Raw genomic sequence first — 24,582 nt, 5'->3', positions numbered from 1 at the left:
ATACAGTATTTGTCATCTCGGAGACTGGTTTATTTCACTTATAATGTTCTCAAGATTCATCTATATTGTAGCATGTGTCAGAATTTCCTTATTGTTTAAGGTCGAATGTATGTATATACTGCATTTTATTTATCCATTTATCTGTTGATGGACACTTGGGTGGCTTCCACCTTTGGCTACTGTGCTGCTCTGAACATGAGCGTACAAATATCTCTTTGAGACCCTACTTTCAATTCTTTCGGGTATATACCCAGAAGTGGTATTGCTGGTTCATATGGTAGTTTTATTTTTAATTTTTTGAGGAATCATCATACTGTTTTCCACAGCTGCGGAACCATTTTGCATTCCCACCAAGAGGGCATAAGTGTTCAAGTTTCTCCACATCCTCGCCAACACTTGATTTTTTCTGGGTTGGTTTGTTTGTTCTTTTATAGTAGCCACCCTAATGGATGTGACGAGGTAGCTCATTGTGGTTTTGATTTGCATTTCCCTGATGATTAGTAATGTTGAACATCTTTTCATATGCTTGTTGGCCATTTGCATATCTTCTTTGGAGAAATGTGTATCGAAGTTCTTTGCCCATTTTTAAATCAGGCTGGTTTTTGTTGTTGCTGAGTTGTAGGAGTTCTTTTTATATTCTGGATATTTACCCCTGCCAAAAAAATCCAGAAAGCTTTACTTGATATGAATATTTTATTGAGGGAGAAATAAACTGATCAGGGAGAAATAAACTAAACAGGGAGACTTTAGAAGTTTGCTTTCAGCAGTTATGGCTCAGTTTATAAAGCATGAACGAGGGGTACGTTGTTTTCTGTTGTTGACTGGTTCCTAGAAACTCATGTTCCTTTTCATTGCATTAGCTTGTTTGTTTGTAACTAATTAGCTAGGAAGCCATAAGATCACACTGACATGAAGAAAGTTTAAGCTTTGTTTTTGGGAAAATCAGGACAGTCTTAAGTTTTGGTTATGTGACTGTGAGTGTTGTGTCTCTGAGTATATTCAAACTGTGGTCTCTGTTTTGGTTTTCTTCAGTGCCTCTTATTGGATATATGATTTGCAAATATTTTCTCCTACTGTGTGGGCTGCCTTTTCACTCTGTTAATTGTGTCGTTTGACGTGTAGAAGTTTTTAATTTTGATGTAGTCCAGTTAATCTATTTTTACTTTTGTTGCCTGTGCTTTTGGTTTCATATCCAAGAAATCATTGCCAAATCCAGTGTCATGAAGCTTTCCCTCTATGTTTTCTTCTAAGAGTTTTATACTTTGGGCGCTTACATTTAGGTCTGTGACCGATTTGAGTTAATTTTTGTATATGGTGTGAGGTAAGGGTCCAACTTCAATCTTTTGTGTGTGGATATCTGGTTTGCCCAGCATCATTTGTTGAGAAGACTATCCTCCATCTTAAAACATTTTAAAGTCCACAGTTCAGTGGTACTAAGTACATTCATATGGTAGGGCAACTAACCCCACTCTCCATCTCCAGAACTTTTTCATCATCCTACTGAAATTCTATAACTATTAAACACAAACTCATTTCCCTCTCCCCTCAAGCCCTGGAAACCACTGTTTTACTTTCTGTCTCTATGAATTTGTCATGGTCCATGATCTTAAGGACCACATTCCACACAGGAAAGTGTGGGAGCACAGAGAAGGGACACTTAGCCCTGGACTGCTGGGGGTGGTGGTGGGAAAATGATGAGTATCGGAAGAAGCTTTTGGAGGAGGGGATGCCCAAGCTGGGTGGGTATCAGCCAAGTGGGAGTACGGGTGTAGCGGCATGCCAGCAGACTTGACGAACAGAGGCAAAGGCTTGTGAGCAGCACGGGGTGTTCTGGTGGGACTAGGTGCTCGCCCAGGTGTAGGGATTACTAATGATTTCCCAGCTGTCTCTTCTTTAGTATCCTCCTCTCCTTCCACCTTCCCTACTCAGAGCTGACTTCTCTTTCTCTCCATCTCATTCCTCCTCTTTTTTTTAAAAAAAACTGTGAACTTCCTACTCAAATATAAGTTAAGGACAGCATAACCCATGAATGTGTGTGATGAATTTTTACAGAGTTAACATACCCAGGTACCCTGTACTCGGGTGGAGGAGAAGAACCTCAGCACCACAAGAGACCCCTTCCTGTGAGTACCCACACCCTTCCCTCAAAGGTAACCACGATCCTGACTTCTAACAAAACAGAGACCTTTTGCCCTTTTCGTAGCTTATGTAAGTGGAATTATACAGAACATATTCTTTTGTGTTTGGAAGTAACATTCCTCCCATTTTGTTCTGGCCAATTCTCCTCCATGCTTGAATGTCAGAACACGGTCATTGTGCTGGTCCTCATCTCAGTTCAGATGATGGAGAGGAACTGGCTACACAAATATAAGGTGGCGTCACAATTCACCATAAACCGCAGGACGAGAAGTTCCTCTGGCCGGGCCCCGTGGGGCTGCTGCTGGAGAATGGATGGTTCCCATCGAGGGCTGTAATGGAGGAGGGACAGCACTTGCCCTGTGCTATTCTCCTAATATTTCAAAGAGAGTGAAGCTTAGAATTGTTAAACATTCCCAGAAGGGCCATAAATCTCATTTTAGCTAGTTTCAATTTCAGGATGAAATGGCTTGTTTTCTTGGCAATTTTTATTTTTCCCTCTCAGTCCCCTGCCCTCTGGTTCTCTGGCTCATAGACCCATGGCTTCCTTCCTTCCTTCCTCTCCTGGACTCTTTCCCTTTTGGCAGTTAATTTCTGCAGAGTTCAGCCCTCCTCTGGACCCAGGAGCTTTTAGCCAGTCTTGGACTCAGGAGATACATACAAGAGTTACAAGGGATCCTGAAGATTAGCTGATTCACTCTAACCTTCAGTTTTTGAACTTTAAAAAAATCAAGATATGATTTACATAAAGTGTACAAATCTTAGCATACAGCTCAACTAATTCAGCTCAATTAATAAATTAATTTGTATACATGTAGACTCATGTAACCATCATTTAATCAAGATCTAGAACATTTCTCGCACCCAGGGGTTTGCTCCTATTTCTTCCCAGTTGATCTCTTCTCCTCCCCGTCCCCACCACGGGAACCCCCATTTTCCTTCTATCACCATAGATTACGCTTACCTGTTCTTGAACTTCAGATAAATGGAATCATACAGTATGTGCTTTTTTGTGTCTGGCTACTTTTGTTCAACATCAGGGTTTTGAGATTCATCCATGTTCTTGTATATATCTGTAGTTCATTCTTTTTTGTTGCAGAATAGGATATCATTTACTTATTTACTTTTACAAGGACATTTGGATTGTTTTCAGTTTAGCCACTGTATTAGTTTTCTAGGGCTGTCATCACAAAGTACCATAGAAGGAGTGGTTTAGACAACATAAATTTACTTTCTCACAATTCTGGAGGCTAGAAGTCCAAGATCAAGGTATCATCAGGGTTGATTTCTTCTGAGGACCTCGCTCCTTGACTTGTAGCTGCCCATCTTCTCTTTGTGTCTTCACACAGTCTTTCCTTTTCTTTGTGTGTCCTAATGTCCTCTTTTTATAAGGACACCAGTCATATTGGATTAGGGCTCATCCCAATGGCTTCATTCAACTTAATTACTTCTTAAGGCCTTATCTCCAAATATAGTCACATTCTAAGGTACTGGGGGTTAGGACATCAATATATGAACTTGTGGGGGAGCAGGCACAATTAAGCCCTATTACGAATAAAGCGGCTATGAACATTTTGGTACATATTTTATACATATACTGTTGTCCAAAGTGGACGAACCAATTTACACTCCCATCATCAACGCATGGGAGTACAGGTGCTCTATATCTTTACCAGCCACTTCATTTTACAGATGAGAAACAGAAGGAATTCCCTGGTGGTCCAATGGTTGGGACTCTGCGCTTTCACTGCCGAGGGCCGGGGTTCCATTCCTGGCCTGGCGCAGAGTCACCAAAAAAAACAGAGAGGAGGAGCTGAAAGGCCCACTTTCCCATATGCAGATCATGAGCTTGAGGATGCAGAGCATGCAGAGGAAGCCCTGTCTCCCGCCTGATTCAGGAATTTCTGAAACTCTCCAAGACATCACGTCATTCGATCAGCTAGTTATCAAAAAGAACTCTGAGAACCACCTGAGGCTCAGGTCCTATGCTAGGCTCTGCAGTTAGGTGGCTAACAAGAGAGACATGAACCTACGTTCCACTTGTAGCAGGAGACCGTGGACACACCAACTCAACGAGTAGTGGCAGATTGTGGCAAGCGCTGGCAAGGAATCAGCAGAACCTGAGCTAGAGGATAAGGGGCTTGGGGGTGGAGGTCCTTTAGATGGGTTGCTCCAAGGGCCTTTCTGAGGATGTACATGTAGGAGAGCCCTGAAGGGATTAGAAGGTGGCAGTCAGACCAAGGACCAGGGAGAGTGTTAAGGCAGAGAGGATAGGAAAAGTACTAGCCCTGAAGTTGGAACAGCTCTGATGGTGGGGGATGGGCAGGAAATGATGGTTTGTGTAACTGGAGCCAAGTGGACAGCATAGGGGAGAGGCAGGAGATGAAGTCTAGAGGCCAGGCCCAGACCATGCATGGCTCACAGGTCATGGGGAAGTGTTTGGATTTCATTTTATGGGCAATGGGAAACCATTGGAGGGTTTCAAGGAAATGGCTAACAAAATCCGACTGACATTAACAACTGCATTGTAGGGGGTGCAAGGAGGAAGGAGCAGGCAAATGGAAGGCGCAGTCTTGCCCTTGAGTGGCTGAGACATGTCAGTGACTTAGACTTGGGAGGTGGCAGAAGAGTTATATTTTGGAGGTAGAACTGACAGGATGTGGTGATGGGTTGGATGGGCCTGTTGAGAAGTGAGGATGAATCAAGGATGACTTCTAGGTTTTGAGCTTGGAACCTCCAGACAGTGAGCAAAGGTCTTCCAGCTATAACCTATCAATCCTAGACTGTGCACTTCCTTGTCCATCTCACTACTATATATCTTGAGCCTCAGGATGTAGTAGGTATTTAGTAAAAATTCTTGAATGAATAACTGATTCCACACATGAATGTTTTAGCACAAGGAATGGATTCAATGATGGTTTTTTCTTTTAAAAATTTTTTTATTGAGATAAAGTTCACATAACATAAAAGTAACCATTTTAAAGAGTACAATTCAGTGGCACTTAGTATCTTCACTATGTTGTGCAATCATCGTTTCTGTCTTTTTCCAAAATATTTTCATCCTTCCCAAGGAGATCTTGTACCCACTGAGCAGTCACTCCCCAATTCCTCCTCCCCCCAGCCCCAGGCAATCATTACTCTGCTTTCTGTCACTATGAATTTGCCTATTTCTGGATGGTTCATATAAATGTAATCATACAATATGCATACTTTTGTGTCTGGCTCCATTCTTAGCATAATATTTTCGAGTTTCATCCACATTGCTGCATACATCTGTAGTTCATTCCTTTTAATGACTGAATAATATCCCACTGTATGAATATATCACATTTTGTTTATTCATTTATCTCTCAATAGACACTTGGGTTGTTTCCACCTCTTGGCTATTGTGAATAATGCTGCTATGAACATTTGTGTACAAGTATCTGTTTGAATACCTGTTTTCAAGTCTTTTGCCCAGGAATGGAATTGTTGGGTTATAAGGTCATCTCTGTTCAACTTTTTGAGGAAATGTCAAACTGTTTTCCAACAGCTCAATACAGTTTTCTGAATGAAAAAAAGAAACAGTAGGAGGGAGGCAGGGACGACGGCTTTTCCTATCCTCCACAAGCAGCACCGGACTCTGCCATTTCCAGGCTGTGTGATCTGGGTCATATTAAGTTCTCCGGGCCGCCACCTCATCCTCAAAGTGTGGAAAATAAAACTTACCTGAGCTGAAGGAGATCTTGTTTCTAAAGTTCTAGGCACAGAGCAAGCCCCCCAAATTAACTGCTTTCCCTTACTCTTTGACCCTGACCATGCCGCACTCCACTCAGACTTCTACCTGGCCTGGGGGCCAAGTTCACACCCGCGGACCCCTGCTCAGCCATGCTGCAAACTACAACTCCCAGCACGCACTTCCCCCCGGCAGGCTCTGCCAGCGCGGTGCGCATGCTTTGGCAGACGTGGCACCGGGAACTCGGAGGCGGGGAGCGGCTGGGAAGTGGCGGCGGTGGCTGCCCCCGGCGGAGCTGCGGTCGCGGGAGCCCGAGTGGGGACCAGAACCGGCCGTGGGCAGCTGCGGCGGGGATGGCGCGGGTCGTGCCGGCGTGGTTGCTGCTGCTGCTGGCGGTCTGGGTGAGGCTGTGGCGCTGGGGTCCGGGCCGGGACGGCACGTGCGCCCGGCGAGGGTCCGAGGTCCCTGCTCCCGGCCCTCCCGGGACGTGCGGGGAGATAGATGCCTCCGGGCGCCTGATTGGGGGCGTGCGTGCCGAGCAGGCGGGGACCCGGTGGCTGCGGGGGAGGCAGCGGGGCGGTCGCCGTGCACTCCCAGCGGGGTGCTCCGGGGCTCAAAGGTCGAAAGGAGCCCGGGGTGGGGGACCCCGGGGGCGCTGGGCGATACCTCGCGGGGGTGGGGGGTTTGCGCCGCGGACACAACTTTGCAGGGGCGCAGGTCAGGTGCGGCCGCGGGCTAGGGCCGGACGCCGGCGGCTTGCGGCGGTGCTGTACCCCAGACTCCGGGCCCTGCACCTGTGTGAGTACGGGGTAAGAAGGGGGTGGGTGCTTGCCACCAGCACTGCCGGAAACCTTGTTCTGGAGCCAGCCACCTAGTTCTTGGTTTCGGCTCTGAGCAGCCGCGAACCTCCAGTCACCACGTGGATCTCCGCCAGCCGGCCAGGCTTGGCGGGGCCGGGTGGGGTCACCGCGGGGGAGTTAAGCTCCTTCACCCAACTGAGGCTGGCTGGAACCTCAGCCACTTTCTGGCTTGTGACGCGGCCTATCGTTTAATGTACCTGACTTAATCTTCTCATCCATGAAATGGGGACGCTTTAAATACCACTCTAACAAGGTTGCCAGGAGGGTCGGATGAGAAATCAGAGGACGTAGCTCTAAACTGCAAAACCGTACAGGAGTGGAGAAGGGGTGGGCCAGGGTGATGGGAGTGCAGGCTCTCCGGAGGAGTTTGCTACCCTTGTGGGGTGGGGGAGGAATGCCGCAGGGCATCCCTGAGAGAGGTTGGAATGGGTGTGTCTACAGCACCCAGGGCCCCGGGTTTGGCCTTGGTGTTGCTGTGGGTGTGTGATAGGATAATACGGCCTCCTTCCACACCTCTAGTATAACTTCTGGTCTGCCTTATTTTAGGACAATCTTGGCTCCTTTTTTACCTGAAGTTCCTGAAGGGAACCTCCTGCTGCTGGCACTGTCTCCAACCCAGATTTTACAGGTTTTTTCTTTTGGGTGTGGCGAGGATGCTGGACGAAACGTGAGGAGAAAAAAATGGAGTGTGGCTTGAGTTGCTTTAAATACTTCCATCTCTCAATACCCTGACCTTCTGGGTTCGCCAGTGAGGAGTGGCCCTGTATTTTCTAGTTGTATGAAAATGGGTGGGAAAGGAAGGTCCTTGCCCCTCTAGATCTGACCATTCTCTTGGAGAGAAACGAGGCTGGAGTGGGGCAGTGTCACTTCCCCGAATCTAGGTGTGTTTGATCTGTTTGTATTCTGTTCCTGCTGCCGGTTGGTCTGGGCTGGTTTCTAGGCCAGGCAGGACTGCTGGACTGTGCACAGGGGGCCATCTCCAGTGCCACCCGCTATCACGTCTTTGCACTTGGGCTGTTTTAGGAGGTCCTACTTTCCTCTCTTCTTCCCCTTTCCTCTCCCTCCTGTGAAAATAAAAGGCTTGAGACTCAGACCAGAAAGAAGTTTCATTCAGCAAACATTTATTTATCAACTCCATTGTTTGGCTGGCACTGGGTTGGATTTTGGGCAGGGAGCAAAACACACATTGTTCCTGCCCTCTGGTGTTGCCCTGCGTTGGGCAGGGGAGTCAGTCCTGTGAGCAGATAAAGACAGAACAGTGAGTGCTGATACTTGAAGTTCTGGGAGCACCCCTGAAGGGGAGCCATACATTAATTTAGAGGGAGGTCACCCATGACTTTCCTAAGGGATGGGTTGAGCCCTCAGGAGGGGCTGTGGGAGTCCTCTAGGCAATTGAGGTCTGCTGATGCCCTCCACCTGGAGGTGTGGAGAGTGGGTAGGTTTGCTGAGAGCCCTAGAACCTGGGAGGCCTCAACAAGGAATTGACATCTTCTCCTTTCCCCAAGCCCAAGATTGACTTAGCAGGTGTGAGCCTGAGGTGTAGGGTCAGTGATGAGTGGCGGGTGGACACCAGGGTGGGCCTTTGTAAATATAAACTCTACGTCCATCTGATAAGGGTTCCGAAGCTCCTGGGAGTGGATTGGGTTTCTTTGTCCACTCAGTATTTACTGGGGGCAGATACGCGCAGAGCACTGGGCTGTGACCCAAGAGATACAGAGAAGTGTAAAGGGGTCTACAGAGATTCATGGGCAGGGGTGTACACCCACCACGTTTTTTACAATAGCAAAAATATGGAAGTGGCTTAAATGCTTAACAACGGCAGCATGTTTAAATGATTTCTGGCCCTATCCATACCACGGAAAGTAATGTTTATAAAGAATATTGGTATTTACTACAATGCTGGGTTTATTATCAAAATATGTTATGATGCTATGAAGAATATCTAAGGACATGGAGGAGTATTTGAGTGTGATAACTAGGGGAAAGGCAGGATACAAAACTGAATCCCAGGGTGGCTGAAGATAGCTACAAAAGTGTTTGAGGGATTAGCAGTGCATCAAAATGTTTATAGTGATTGTTCTGGAAGGTGGAGTTGTGGGTGACCTTTGCCTACTTCTTTGCTTATGCTTTTTTGGTACTTACCAGGTTTTCTATATGAATGTGCATTAGTTTTTGATCAGAAAAAGTTAGTAAAGGAACTTTTAAAAAAGTTTCTTTGGGGACTCGCAGCCTTCCACACTCTGGGGTGGAAACAGCGCTAGTCAACACTTGGGACAGGTTAGTTCCAGCCCTTCCAGGCTGGGTGTCTCTGCCCTGGGCCTGCGGCTGGGGAGGCCAGGCTGTCCTGTCCCTACCCCTGTAGCCGACTGCCCCTTCCTGCTGTCCCACTCAGCTCCTTCCTGCAGCTGACCCTTCCCCAGGGCCATCCATGCTGATTGTTGTATAGTCTCCATCCAGAGCTCGCTCAGAGTGGAGTAATGTCAGAGCTGGAGAGGACTCAGCCTCACCCAGCTCAAGGGTTCCATCGTCAGGCTGAGGCCTGGAGCTGGGCTGTGATGAAGTTTGCACTGGTTCATGGACAAATTGGAAAAATAACAATGGTGAATGGCTTTTTTTTTTTCATGATTCCAAATATTTCCGGTTTAAAAACTTCATTTCTCTGACACGGTGTCCATATTGAGGGAGTGCATGTGGGGGGTGGGGTGGGGTGGAGGAGTGGTTTATAATGTCCTTTTGAAAAAAATGAAAGCAGTGATAGTATATTGTGATTTTTTTTAAAAGCCTTTAATTGATAAAATTTATTTTAAAATATATATGTAATACACATTATATATTTTTAAACTTATACTTTAAATACATGTTTAAAAATATATCCTGCCAATCTGTAAGCTTCAGAGGTCTGAGAACTACTGACCTAACTCAGCTCCCTGATTTTAAAAGAGAAAAGTGAGGTTTTGAGAGGGAAGGGACTCACCCACTTGAGGCTGCCTAGTTTGTAAAGACAGAGTGGGGATGGGAGCCAGGCCCCTGAATTACACATCAGCGTTCTTCCCCCTCCATCTCTGTCGTGCCAGCTCCCACCTGCTTCCCTCCTCCCAAGCCACTGCTCAGGCCTCTGCCCCAGAGGGTGGCGTGAAGCTCAGAACTTGATGGCACAGTGGGTAGGGGTGCAGGAAGCAGCAGATGTTTGCCCTGTTCTCTCCTGCAGAGCTTTTAATGTACACGTATTTAGGCTCTACACCTCTATATATTTAATAGGCTTTTGTGGGCTGGCATGAGAGCCTAATTGCCATTGATAATGCTGCTTGGAACCTGGAGTGCACTTTTCCCACAGAAGTAAACACATTACAGAGGAAGTTTTAAAACAGAACTAGCACATGAGTTGGAATGACTGAGTGCCGTAGGAGTGGCAAACACAGTGCTGTGGATTCGGACAAGGGTCATGCTCTGGGGCACCAAGGGGCCAGAGAAGGGCCGCAGCTCATGCCTCACAAGGAAGGCAGACTCTGAGCTCTGTGACAGCGGGGATCCTCCCTGTCCCAGCACCTCGCCCAGACCTGGCGTGCAGTTACCCCCAGTCTGTGTTTGGTTGAAGGAATTAGTGTTGCAGGCAGGGAAGGCAAGACAGAAACGTGGGCAATGAGGAGTGATGGGCTGGGCTGGATGGAAGGGAGGATTTGAGTGTGGGGTTGGGGAAACGAGGCTGGAAAAGTGAATTGGAAAGAATCTTAAATGCCTGACAAAGCTTTTGGGACTTGATTCTTAAGGCAATGGAGAGATATGATGAAAACGGCCCTTTTAATAACAAGAGCAGTTACGCCACAGTGGAGGGTTGGGTTGGAGCGGGAGAGACTGGATTAATTTTCCCAAAACAACACTTTCTTCCTCTTACTTCCTTCTCTGTTATCTACGAGATGTAGTCCAGTGCGATGGTATAGAAAGAACATGGGCTTTTAGCCAGCTAGACACTCAGGAGCTATGTGACCTTAGGCCCTGACTGTTTTCTTGTTGTCAGTGGTGGTAATGATATCCATCTTGCAAAGCTGAAAGGATCAGAAATAATACAGGAAGCACCCAGCACACTGTGTGGCACGTGGACGTGCCCAATAAATAGGAGCCACAGCAGTCACCTCAGATCGTTGGAGAAGGGGCGCCCGGAAGCCAGTGAAGGGCCAGAGCGGGTGTGAGCGGAGGCTGCGAGACACGGCTGGGGGGCCCGTGCAGCCAGGACTCTCCCCGTCACAGTCCCATGGAGCTGAGCTCCTGATGGCTCCTTGCCCCTCTGCACTGGGCCGCTGCAGAGCCTCTGGATGGGTGTGTGTGTGTGTGTGTGTGTGTGTGTGTGTGTGCGCGCGCGCACGCACGCACAGGCACGCGTGCATGCGGACAGAGGAACTGAGGATTCAAGTGCTCTGTGTTTCCCCTTTCTTCTGAAAGTGGATCCTCTCTTGAGAATGGAGATACCAACCACACCGCCTCCCTGGAAGGTATGCCCCAGCTTTGTGGTTTTGTTCTGTGGGGCTCTTGTGTCTCCCTTGGTGATTGTGGTAGGTTTTGGAGGCTAAATGACAGTGGACCAGAGAGTGCGCATGGGGTGTAGGAGAGCCTAAGTTCTCCTACGTTGCGGGACTTCCATGGTTTACTTGCCCCCCACTTCCTTTTCCCCCTAGGGAAACCTGGTGTCCTAGGTTTCAGTGGGAGAGGGAAGGAGCTCTGTTCCTCCTGCCTGGCCCATCCTGTGGCCCTGACCCAGGCCTCTGGCTACCCATTTGACCTGGCAACGAGAATTAGAAGACCCCTGGTACATTTGTAGAGGGCTTTAGAGTTTGCAAAGCATTTCCACATATTTCACACCTGTGTAGTTTTGAGTCCCACATGAACTGGGTGAAGTAAGCTGGTTGAGTACTGTTACCCCAAAAGAGGGATGAGTAGGCTGACAGAGCAGGAAGAGAGAGACCATTGATGGTCATGGCCTGGAAGGGGAGGACATAGGCAGATGAGTGGGTCGCCTGAATGTTTGAGCAGCCTCCTTGGCAGGTGCTATTTTCTGAAATCGCAGCACCAGCCATTTACCTGGGGAGTCCGTGAACCTTGCCCTTTAGCTCCCTGATGGCCTGAGTAGGGGCCATAGCCAGGCCCTCACTGACCATCCTTCCTGCCCTTCTCATTACCCTCCTGCATGGCTCTAGATAGCTGTCCCCTCTGACCACCTACGTCCAACAGGGCCTCTTTCCACACACCAGTTTATGACCACTTCTAAATGATTAGCTTTGCAGTCATGCAGTGCTGGGGAGTCGGGGTTAAACACTCAGGAGTATGGGATTAGAATAGCCTTTTTGCGTCTTTTTATCCCCCAAGGTCATACTGAGCCCCCAGGTGGATGTGTGCTCTGTTCCCAGATGGCCTGATGGTGAGCTTGTGCCCCGCTTCAGAGTTCCCCACTCCTCACAGCTGGCTGGGGCAGGGGTAGAGAATCCATCGCCCCAAAGAATCCCACCATTTGTCTAACCCCTTGGCTCGAGCAGATGTCTTTAATTTGTGAGCAGATCCTTTAATCCTTCGCGTGGAAACTATTAATGGAGATCTAGGTCGACGGCCTTACATTGGGGCTTAAAACATTAGGGTGATCTAGCTTCTGAGCCAAGATGTGGGCTTGGCTGGAAAGCTCTGTTATAGGGCCAAGTAGGGCAGGCTCCCGAGGAACAAGCAGGTTTGTTGTCATCAAGGGGTCTGACCCGCTGGGTCCTGGGCAGAGTGTTGTACATGCTCCTCATTTCAAAGAAGCATGGACCACTGTCTGCATGTTGCACGTGTCACAGATGTTCATTTATTCCACAGATCTTTCTTTTTTGTTGGTGTTTTGTTTGTTTTTAATTATTTATTTATTTATTTTTGGCTGCGTTGGGTCCTCGTTGCTGCATGCAGGCTTTCTCTAGGTGCGGCGAGTGGGGGCTACTCTTCCTTGCGGTGCGCAGGCTTCTCATTGCGTTGACTTCTCTTATCGCGGAGCATGGGTTCTAGACACGCTGGCTTCAGTAGTTGTGGCACGTGGGCTCAGTAGTTGTGGCTCACGGGCTCAACGGCACAGGCTCAGTAGCTGTGCTGCACGGGCTTAGTTGCTCCACTGCATGTGGCATCTTCCCGGACCAGGGCTCCAACCCGTGTCCCCTGCATTGGCAGGTGGATTCTTAACCACTGTGCCAACAGGGAAGCCCCCTTTTTTTTGTTTTTAACAGATACTTCTTGAGAGTATTTTATGAGCCAGACATACTATACCAAAGCATTTGGGACAAAATATAACTAAGATGGACACCATCCCTTCCTCCCATTGCCTAGTGAGAGAGCCACTAATTTATTATTTAATTCAGGTAGTAAGTGCTGGAAGGAGGAAGATAAGGTGGTAAGAGAATGTGTAACAGGGGTCCCTATCCTACTGCAGGGAGTCAGGAAAGGCCTCTCTGAAGACTTATGGACCCTTTCTTAGAAAAATGTTTTTAAATGTATAAAACAGAATGCATAGGATTACGAAAGAAACCAGTGATATTGAAATATAGTTATTAAAATATAATAAATTGTGACAAAATAGTATGTATTTTTTAAATGCATCATATAAGAAGATCTAGCGGCAAGTTTGATAATTTCTGTAATTTTAAGTAGTGATAAGCATAGACAGTGTTTCAGGATATCTGCAGCAAACCTCTTGTGATGAGAAAATGTGACTTCTGTTGATGGTAAAGTCACAGACACTGCAAGTGCTACTGTAATTAGTTACCTACATTTATAATAAAGGGAAGGCTAAATTTCAGTGAAATTAGTGAAAATAGAGATGTGATATTTCCCCATCCAAATTCATAGACCCCAGCGTAAGGAAAATTATCGCCAAACTTGGAAATAAAAGATGATCTAGTGACTTTCTAATGTCACACTGGAGCATTGTCTAGGAAGCCCACCTCAGCGGCATCCAGTACTTTAGGGAATGTCACTTTGTTTATTATTCCTGAGGACCCATACTCTGTAAAGTTAGAAAGGATGCAAATGATTTCTGTTTGGTAGAGAAGAGAGATCCTTCAGGACATTAACCGGCTTGGTATCTCATTTAGCAATCATATCATACCTGTTTTTCATCCACCACTTGTAAGTTTCTTATAACTACTTCTTTTTTTGGGGGGGGGGCCGTGCTGCACGGCTTGCGGGATCTTAGTTCCCCGACTAGGGATTGAACCCAGGCCCCCGGCAGTGGAAGCATGGAGTCTTAACCACTGGGCCGCCAGGGAATTCCCTATAACCTCTTTTTAAAATCTTTTTATTAACCTTTTTCTTCTTATATCCTCTTTTGACCAAGCTTTGTCATTTTAGTGGGTCCCTTATTAATGAGTTAATAACCCTTTGAAATGTGCTCAGTCTTTCTTTGTATGAGAACTGGGTTTTTAACATTTGAGAATTACACTTGACCCCGGTTTAGAGCCGCTGAGTGAGCAGGATGTGAGGGTGTGGCGCTCAGAAAGGAGGTCTGGGCTGAGGATGTTAATTTAGGGGTGCTGCTCAGGTGGGGGACCCCAGGGGAGGGTGTGGGGCAGGAAGAGAAGATGGACTGAGTGAGTGAGCCCTGAAGAACTCCCGCATTTGCAGGATGGTGGAGGTGGATTTACAAAGAAGATAGGAAGGGTGGCTGGAGAGGTAGAAGGGAGACCAAGCGAGTTCTGCCTGGGTTCAAGAGGCTGAGCGAAACGAGAAATGGAGGTGCCCGTTGGGTTATCCATGTGGAGGTCATTGCTGGACCTCCACCAAGAGCCTCTTTGATGGTGGGGGGCTGACAGCTCTGACAATGCTGAGGAGTGGGTAGAAGGCGGGGAGGGAGATGGAACATTCTGGCTGTGAGGGAGAGGGGAGTGGTATGGAGTCCAGGGAGGGGTTTTTAAAAAGATGGAATAATGGCCTTCCAACCTGGCTGTGAATCCAACCGCCTTAAGGAGGTATGCGTAAAAATGGATTCCTGGGCTCTCCAGATCCACGAGGTGATTTTCTTGAAGGGGAAGGCCCAGGGATCTGTATTTCCAAAGAGCTTATACTTATTGCTGTTGTCCAACTACAAACTGGAGACATTTACAAGTTAACATTAATTTTACGTGGTGGACAGTATTTTGCCAGCCAAGGTTGCAGCTTTGGGCCGAGTGGTGTGGCACAACTTCTGCCCATGTTACAAGCCACATACACTAGTGACACTGTGAGGCATCACTTGGCTGAAGCATGTGCCGTTTTTGCGTTTCTCTGCAGGCGTTTAGGGAAGTGTGCACAAGCGGGTAGCAGAGAAGATGGCTCAGGCAGTCATCGAAGCTCTTTCTCGTTGGTTGTGCTCAGTAGCTAGATCGGAAGGGAAAGCAGACTTGCTGGCCTTTCGGGTCTTGTTCTGGGTGGAGCTCTGGGGAGTGGAGAGACCTCGAGGGATACCAGTGGGAAGTGTGCACATTGATGGGCAAAGAGAAGAGCTTCTAATCTGTGCCCAGAAGACCTCTGAGTCCCGGCTCTGCCCTTTTAGACTTCACCCAAGTTGAATTCCTTAAGTTCTTTTTTTTTTTTTGCGGTATGTGGGCCTCTCACCATTGTGGCCTCTCCCATTACGGAGCACAGGCTCCGGACGCGCAGGCTCAGCGGCCATGGCTCACGGGCCCAGCCGCTCCGCGGCATGTGGGATCTTCCCGGACCGGGGCACGAACCCACGTCCCCTGCATTGGCAGGCAGACTCTCAACCACTGTGCCACCAGGGAAGCCCTCCTTAAGTTCTTTGAACCTCAGTTTTCACATCTGTAAAGTGGGGATGGTACCACCTCCCACACAGATTGTTTATAGCAGTTTTTCAAACGTTTTTACTGCAACTCCTGGAAGAACAATTTTGCATTTTACATTATAATCAAGTACATATATGTCTATATGAATATAACAGATGCAGATTTTTCACCCAAAACAGTCTTGCTGCTTATGGTACAGACTGATGTTTCCTTTTCTCTTTAATTTTTAAAAATTAATTAATTTTTGGCTGTGTTGGGTCTTCGTTGCTGAATGCGGGCTTTCTCTAGTTGCGGCGAAGAGGGGCTACTCTTCGTTGCGGGGCGCAGGCTTCTCGTTGCAGTGGCTTCTCTTGTTGCAGAGCACGGACTCTAGGCACGCGGGCTTCAGTAGTTGTGGCTCGTGGGCTCTAGAGCGCAGGCTCAGTATTTGTGGTGCACGGGCTTAGTTGCTCCGTGGCATGTGGGATCTTCCCAGACCAGGGCTCAAACCCATGTCCCTTGCATTCTTAGCCACTGTGCCACCAGGGAAGCATGGATGTTTCCTTTTTAATGTTATTTTTAAAAATGCTGGTGGTAACCCACCGAGGTGATTTTATGACTTGGCTCTTGGGTTAAGGCCAGAGGGGTAGAAAATGCCGGTTTAGACCCTCAGCTTTAGGGGACTGAATGATATACTGTATGTCAAAGCACAGATGTACCTCATGAGTCATGAGCACTTGAATTGTTATTTTCTTTTCAATTAATGGAGCTTTGAGGCAGGGTTGGGTTTCCGGAGTGGGAATTCACCTGCTCTTCCTTCGTCCCTGCTACCTAATTCTCTGCTCCCTCCACCAGCTCTTCCTCGTTAGCAGGCCTGGCACACCAGGCTGGCAGCAACCCAGAGCCCTCTTGGCTCTAGAAGAGGTTTTCCACAACATTAAAAGCTTTAGGACTTAAGTCCTGGTTAAATGCACTGCAGTTGCAATTTCAGGATAAGAAAACCTGTTTTCATAAGCTCTCAGATCAGTTGTCCTGCCTCTGAACTCTCCCTTGTTGACAGCCACATTTGTGCTGTGGAAACAGGTGGGAAAACTGTGTAGCCCATGTATAAGGTGTGGCTTTTAAAGGAAGCAAAATATAAGACGTGCAGCTGGCTGTGCATTTATAGGAGCAAGCAGTGAGACGTGTGTGGCTCTAGGAATCGGTCTTTCCACTTCATCTTGGGTCTGAGTCACAGCTCTCTTACCTACTTGCCAGTGACGTTGAGCAAGTTTCTAACTGTTCTTTGTCTCCACTTCCTTATCTATAGAATAGGTATAATGAAATTACCTACTTAATTCACTTGCCAAGAGAATGAACTAGATAGTCATATGAGCAGCTTAGCTGGCTCCTGGTCACGCAACAAACACTCTGTACTTGCAGCTCTTATCATTATCATGGCCGCATCCCTAGGCCCTCGATGTAGGGATTAAAGAATCCTCTCTTGGGTTCTGTGCCAGCCAAGCGCTTTCCTACTTCTCTCTTTCTTAAGCACATTTAGCTCCTCAGCTGTAGCTAGCCAGGGGTCCACATCCCAGGGCCAGGCTTCTGTCTTTCTGTCACTCTCACACATACACAGACACACACACACACACACACACACACACACGCACACGCACACACACACACACACACGCCATCCAGGCGGTGCTCATTTTTATTTCAAAGCCTGCTGGGTGGTGGACATTTATTTGAACATTGGGAAATATCAGTGGCGAAATCTTCAAACTAGGTTTGAGGTTAGGCCTTATTAGCTCCTTGTGAAGGGGGTATTTAGCCGTAGTGCTCGGTGACAGATGCTTAAAATTTGCCCATTTAAGGGGCATAAATTACCTATATTTAAAAATTAGCATTTCTCCCCCGCACCCTCACTCATCAAAGCCATTCTAGGTATGTGTTGCATGCAAAGTTCTTTGCAGATTCTGTATAATAGTTCTTATTAAAAAAACTACACCATGTCAGGTGAGCAGAGGAGAGCAGTCAGTCAGCTGGAAGTGAAGAAGGGCAGATAAGCACTGCTCTTACATGGGAAAGTGCCAGTGACACTGGATAGATGGCCGAGGATTTCAGGAAGCCTGTGGAAGAGGTGGGGGCAGTATTTGGTTGTATTCTAGGCATCTCTTTTTTTTCTGTCTTATTTTAGGTGTTTTCCCCCTAACTCTAAGTTTGAAATAGCCTTAGAGAAGAGCTGCAAGAAGAATATAAAAGATTTCCATCTGCCCTTCGGCCAGATTAACATTTTATCACATTTGTTTTATCATATTCTCCCTCTGCATATATAAAGTTTACAGACATGACTCTCCTTTGCCCCCATAAACACTTCAGTGTTTCCATTCTCTTACATAACCAGAGTACAATGATCAAAGTCAGGAATGTAGTGCTTGGCTCGGGACTTAATCCAGAATCACATGTTGAACTTAATTGTCATATCTCTTTAGTCTCCTTTAATCTGGGCCAGTTTCTCAGTCTTTGTCTTTCGGGACCTTGACATTTTTGTTTGTTTGTTTTTGTTTTTTTGTTTTTTTCCCTGGGTGCGCGGGCCTCTCACTGTTGTGGCCTCTCCCGTTGCGGAGCACAGGCTCCGGACGCGCAGGCTCAGCGGCCATGGCTCACGGGCCCAGCCGCTCCGCGGCATGTGGGATCTTCCCGGACTGGGGCACAAACGCGTGTCCCCCTGCATCGGCAGGCGGACTCTCAACCACTGCGCCACCAGGGAAGCCCGGGACCTTGACATTTTTGAAGAATGTCCCTCAATTTGGTTTTGGATGTTTCCCTTCAGTGCATTGTATCAGGAGACATAAGTTGATTTGACCCATTACTGGTGGTGTTATTGTTGGTTCCTTAGTTGAGGAGGTTTCTGCCAGGTTTCGCAACTGTAAAGTTATATTTTCTTGCGTGGGGAAATACTTTGAGATTGTTAATTATTTCCGTGACGGTAATCAAATGATGGTAAATTTTTTTTCTTTAAGTATTTCTATTGGACATGCCTATTATGGTAAGTTAGAAAAATACGCACAAGGACGAAGCCTTACTTTGGTGCATTTCTTCTTCCAGTTATTTTCTGAGCATAATTTTGTGTATAGTTGTAATCATACCATGTACATTTTGAATTCTATTTTTAAAAACTTAACATTAAGAAAATATCTTTTCATTGCACAATCTTTGAAAACATCGTGTAAATGCACGTTTTATTCTGTTGAGTGGTTTACTCTAAGTAATCACTCCCCCGCTGTTGAATATTTAGGTCGTTTACAATTTTTGACTCTTATGAGTAGGACCGAGCAAGTCATGTATGTGTCAGAATCTCTGCTAATTTCCTCGGGACACATTCCCAAAAGTGGAGTTACAAAGTCGAGGAGCGTAAATACTTTTAAGATACTTGATTAATTGTGCCAAATAGCTTTCCAAAAGAATTGTACTGGTTTAGGCTTTTGCCAGCACTGTATGACAGTTGGGTGCCGTATTTTAAGAGATTCACTAATGGTGTTTCTCAGTTTTTTTAAGAAAACCATGATCCAAAAATCAAGATTTGTGTTGAGATTAATTTCCTGTATTTTGAATTATGAAAGCATAGGTATTTATTTCCAAAAGTAAATTATAGTGTAATATGGCACGTTACCCTCTTCAGGCTCTGCCACCGTGCTCCCAGCCTTGGGGTCAGTCACATTGGGAACCAGGAACATGGCGGTGTCTAGGGCAGATCATTCAGGACAGTGAGGGGCTTGGGGGCACATGAGGAGTCGGGGAATTTCACCGACAGAATCCTAAGAGGGAATGTGTTTGCTGTCTTCAGAGTGTGATAGGCTGGCAGAATGGCTTGGGAGGGGGAGGAATTTGACTTTCTAATGATTGGAGCCATCCAAAATGAAATGGTAGGACACCGATTTCTATGTATTAACATGTTTAGTTTCCACAGCCTTCCGGGCTCCTCTGTACTGCGCAGCCTCAGGAGATTTTGAGGCCTTGGCTCTGGAGGGCCACCTGGAGGCTGGAGAATGGCATGTGAGGAATGTTGAGAGGAGTCTTGTATCTGGGAAACCAACCAGCCCAGCTCAAGCCTGTGAACCACAAGGAATGTCCTGGCCTTCTGGTAGCCTGCAGTGGTCCCCTTACTAGTAAAGGGCTGAGGTTGTGGGGAAACTGGAGAGTTACTAGCTAATTTTCCCTTCACTTGTGGGTTGCTGCCACCAGGTGACCAAGATACTGTTAGGAACAGGCATAGTGCAACTCGGGTAATTAGGAGGAACACAGTAAATCAGATCCTTGATAGTCTCGCTGTCTCCTTCCTTGTAACAGTTTATCTAAAGTATAATGCACGATTCAATGATTTGAAATATCCCAAGTGGAGCAGATGTTAGTATTTCTTTCTAGTTAAAGCTTTTGTTTCAGTAGGCACACAAGATCTATTTGCATGTGTGCCAGAAAACCCAGAATGATAGTGCCTTAAAGCGACTGTTTATTTCACTCGCATAGAAGCTGGAAAGGGGTGTTCTAGGGCCAGTATATCCATCTGTGGTATCAGGGTCCCGGGTACCTTCTATCTTGATAACTCCACATTTTTAGCAAGTCCTTCTACCTCATTGTCTCAAGGTGGCTGCTTGAGTTCCAGCCATCTTTCCAAATTCTAGCAAGCAGGAAGGGGGAAGAGGCTAAGAAGACTTATACCAGGTGTCTATGAGGGACAGTTCCTAAAAGTTGCCACATAACACTTCTGTTTACATGCCAGGGGCACTTGCTGCAAGGAGGACTGAGAGGTTTGACTTTTAATGTGGGTGGCCACATGCCCAGGGCAACTCAGCAGTTCCTTCATGAGGTGTAATTACCTCACCGTACTTCTCTGGTAGTGGTCATGAAACTAGGTTTGCAGAATATCACAATTGGAAGGGACTTTGGAAATCACTTTCAACCCCTTCATTTTACAGAGAAAGGAGAGAGGAGACATGGCTTGTCCAAGGTCACATAGTCAGTAAGTATCAAAGCCAGCACAAAACTTGGGTCTCTGACTCTTTCTAACAAACCTCTAGCTCTCAAATACTCAGCCAGCTGGATTCTCTGACCTTGGGTTCAAGTCATCTGTTTTTAACCTTATTCCTGGATCCCTTTACCACTAGCTTCCTAAGAGTCTAGACTTAGATTCTGACATTTCAAAACTATTTTGAGCAAAATGTGGGCTACACTAAATTAAACCAGTTTCTTCACAGCTCCCAACATTAGAAGGGTATCTTTTTTCAGGTGACAGAGCAAAAAAGGTCAAGTCCCACCTCCACCCTTTTTCCGTAATGTTAACCTTCTGTCTTCAACTCTTTTTCCTTTAGCAAGTTGCTTTGACATAATAGAATACCTCTGGCTTCATGATCTGCATTGAATAGTGAATCTATAATGACAGACAGCCTCCCGGGCTATAGAGAATGTGAGGGTGCTGGCATGCGCCCCAGAGATCTGGAGCTTTTTAAAGCTGAGGGTGTAATGTGGCAAGGACTGTTCTCCCTGTTATTTTCCAGAATTGTATGACTCTTTATGTCTAGGCTGGTGGTGATGGTGGGTGAGGTTAAGTGAAGAGAGGAGCTTGTGAGTGTGGTGTGTTAGAGGGACAGCGAGGCAGAAGGGAGCCCGGACCCCTGTACACACCTCTGATTAATGGCAGATCTGGGCTGACTGCCCCAGGGTCCCGAGAAGGGTGGTCGACAACAGGGTGCTCTAGGCTTGCGGGAAGCAGAGGGTTAGTGCAAATCCCTGCTGGGACTCTCCTTGCCAGGGGATTCTGGAAGATTTGGGCTTTTCCTGGCTGCTTTGATGGGCCTGGCTGGGGAAGGAGGTGCTCCTGGGAAGGAGGTACTTCTGGGAAGGTGGTCCACTTGGGTCGCTGCGAGTCCAAGGAGCTTGTGGGGTGGAGGGAAGCAAACACCTCTGGCCAGGACCCGAGAGGCCCGAGCTCTAGTCCGAGCTCTGCAACTTGACCTACTGTGTGTGACCTTGGTAAGTAAGCTAACCTCTCTGAGCCTCAGTTTCCTCATCTGTAGGATGAGGCTAGTGCCCGCTCATCAGGTTATTGTGAGGGGCAAATGGGCACAAAACCTGGAAGGACCGTCCTCCATGTGCTGTGTGGCCCGTTGGTTGCTGTGCTGACGGGTGATCCTTTGAGGTTTTGATGCTGCATGTGTGTACGTGCGCATTTCTTCCTGCCTGGATGTGCTGTTTTGCCTGATTGCTGGCAGGGCCCTGGAGAGGAAAAGGTGGTGCCGTTTCTCCTCTTGCCCTTGCTCTGTGATTTGTCTCACTAATGGTACTAATACAGATAATTACCATGATTGTGTACTGTGTGCCAAGCATTATGTTAGGTTCTCTATGTACTTTTCTCCCCCTCCTTTAATCCTCAGCCAACCCTGCAACCGCGCAGATATCAGTATTATCTTCACTTTATAGGCAGGGAAATGACACTCGTAACATCTGAGATCATTTAGCTATAAGTGATAGTGCCTGGCTTTGACCCCAGGTCTGTCTGACTCCAGAAGCAGTGCTCTTTCTGTGGTGTCTAAGGGGTGTGGGGAAACCACAAAGGGAGGAGAGGAGCGTGAGCCTCCAGGCTGGAGGACCATTTGTCTGGTGGGCCCTGAACAGGGCAGACACCTGTTAGGAGAGCACTGCAGGGAGTCTGGAAGGTGAGGGGGAGAAGTCAGTGTCCTCAACCTCATTGCCTGCAGCCGTGGTGGAGGGTGGAGGTGAGGACTTCGTGCCAGGCACCCTGAGTGGGCTCTGCAGAGCACCTTGCACTCTGATGGGGGAAGGGGCTCAGGGTGGAGGGGGCTGCTTCTCTGATGGAGGGGCCCAGTGTTCTGAGGCGGGTGTAGTACTATGACAGGGGTTGGAGGCTGGGGGGACCGGTACTTTGATGGCGGGGTGGGGGGGCGGGCACTGACTCTGATGCAAGCAGGACCTGGCTTTGGGGGCCTGTATTCCCTAGCAGTAGCGGAAGGGAGCTGTTCTTCCTGGCAGTGTTCTGCCCTGCACCCAGGCAAAGGTTTTATGGATCTCAGCCCAGCCCATGGGGTAGCTCAGCCCTGATGTAAATACTGTTAAGGCTGGGGCAGAAAGAAAACAATTATTGGGGGAAAGAAGAAGTTTGCATAGGGCACAAAGGGGATTTTTTTCCTCTCCTCTACCTCCAAAGGGAAAGACTTAGAATGTAATGAGCCTGCGGAACCCAGGAACAGTTCCATGGCTGGCTCCGAAGGTGGCTGGCTTCCTTCTCAAACATTGCCCCATCCCCTCTGAGGACTTGACAAAGCAGAGAGTTTGTGCATCATTAACGTTGTTATAGTTGCCTTAGTTGTTGTTGTTAGCAAGGTTTGTGGGTTGTGCCTTATGAAGTCTGCAGGAAGGCTCTTGGCAAGGAGACCCAAGGCTTACTGGAGCTGTATCTTAAGGAAAGGAAGGAGCGTGCACACTGGAAAGGTTAAAATCGACTGAAGTGGAGGAGAAAGGAGAATGTTAAGTGGCCGGAGGAGAGTCCCCTTGGGGTTAGGGGAGGGAGGAAAGGGCCTCGCTCCCTTTGCCCCTGTGGTTGCTTGCTAAGGTGAGGGTCTGTCTAAGGCCAGACACAAGGGCCTTTCCCCCTCCTCTCTCAGGGATCTTACACTGAGCATCTTAGCTCTTTGCACACCAAAGTCCCCTGGTTCCCCCTAGTTCCCCCTGGACCTACCTATCCTATTTTCCTCTTGTTCCCAAATTTTCAAATCCTCTCCAGTGCCCACAAACGTCCATGCAGCTCCCTGTCTTAGGTGGAGACAGCCCATCCTTCTCCCGACCCTGCGGCCGCCTGTGCTCCCCGCTGCGTGGGGTGTGCTTCTCTCTGCAGCCTGGCTTCCGGCCGGCCTCCCATCACCAGAATGCTCTCAGAACATCCCTGGGGACTTGGCCCTGACCTTCACCTGCAAATCACACCTGATTTCCTGTGTGTCTCCTCCCTGGTCTGTGTTGACCAGGTACCAGGTCTGTGGTACCTCCTACCTTCTTCCCACCTTTCTCCTGGTCCTTCCTCCTCCTCCTCAGCTGAGGGTTTTCCTGACTTCTTCCCCTGGACCCTGACCCCTGAGACTTCATTGACCTTGAGGCTCACTCTCCAGCCTGGAGGACACCTGCATTGGGGCGTCTTGTCCACATGTCTGTACCCAAGCTTATTATCACCTTCCTCAACATAAGACAGAAGCCTCTTCTGCTGCTGCTGCTTCCCAGTTCTTCCAGTTTTGGTTCTTGTTCCATTTCTGAGCACAGAATCCTTGGGTCATTTTAGCCTCTACTCTCTTTCTTCCTCGCTTACATATGAATAATCATTGAGTTCTGTTGTTTTTCCCTTGAGGCTCTTGGATTAACCCATTTCGCTCCACTTGGGCAGCCACCCAGCAGGTCCCTTCACTCCAGCCTTCTGACGACTGTCCAGTCTGAGATGGGGCCAGAAGGGGCTCTTGAGCCAGGCTTTGAAGACCCCACCCTCCACCCCAGCCTGGCCCCATCTGCCTTCTCCCACCACTCTCCAGCCCAGACCCTCTCGGACTGCCCTAGGTCTGTCTGGTTTCCGTGGTCCCTCTGGGTCTCCTGAGAGCTGTCATGGACTTACCTTGTAACATGCTCCCAGCAGGGCACCTCTGCAAAGCTCAAGAGTGTGGCGGCCAGTGTGTTTGTCATGTTTATTATGCTGGACAAACAGGGCTTTCAAGGGGCCAGGTGCTCCTAGTCTAGGGGGTGGAATAGGGATGGGACGAGATGAAGAGGAGATGGACCCTCCATAAAGGGTTCTTTTTTTTTTTTTTTTTTTTTTTATTTATTTTTGGCTGTGTTGGGTCTTCGTTTCTGTGCGAAGGCTTTCTCCAGTTGTGGCGAGTGGGGGCCACTCTTCATCGCGGTGCTGTTGTGGCCTCTCCCGTTGCGGAGCACAGGCTCCGGACGCGCAGGACCAGTGGCCACAGCTCACGGGCCCAGCCGCTCTGCAGCATGTGGGATCCTCCCGGACCGGGGCACGAACCCATGCCCCCGGCATCGGCAGGCGGACTCTCAACCACTGCGCCACCAG

At 47.9% G+C, this 24,582-nt stretch overlaps 1 protein-coding gene across 1 annotated transcript in view; it reads left to right on the top strand.

Annotated features, from left to right (window-relative positions):
• Positions 1 to 6,082: 6,082 nt before the first annotated feature.
• PDIA5 (protein disulfide isomerase family A member 5) overlaps positions 6,083 to 24,582 on the top strand; it is a 92,770-nt gene continuing 74,270 nt past the window's right edge. Inside the window, exon 1 of the mRNA XM_032631033.1 lies at positions 6,083 to 6,252. Within this exon, the coding sequence (XP_032486924.1) occupies positions 6,205 to 6,252 (48 nt within the window). The 5' untranslated portion in view covers positions 6,083 to 6,204. The remainder of the gene's footprint in view (positions 6,253 to 24,582) is intronic.

Source organism: Phocoena sinus, chromosome 4 (genome assembly GCF_008692025.1).
Source record: "Phocoena sinus isolate mPhoSin1 chromosome 4, mPhoSin1.pri, whole genome shotgun sequence".
In the NCBI taxonomy this organism is placed as follows: Eukaryota; Metazoa; Chordata; class Mammalia; order Artiodactyla; family Phocoenidae; genus Phocoena; species Phocoena sinus.
This window is presented reverse-complemented; position numbering and strand designations above follow the sequence as displayed.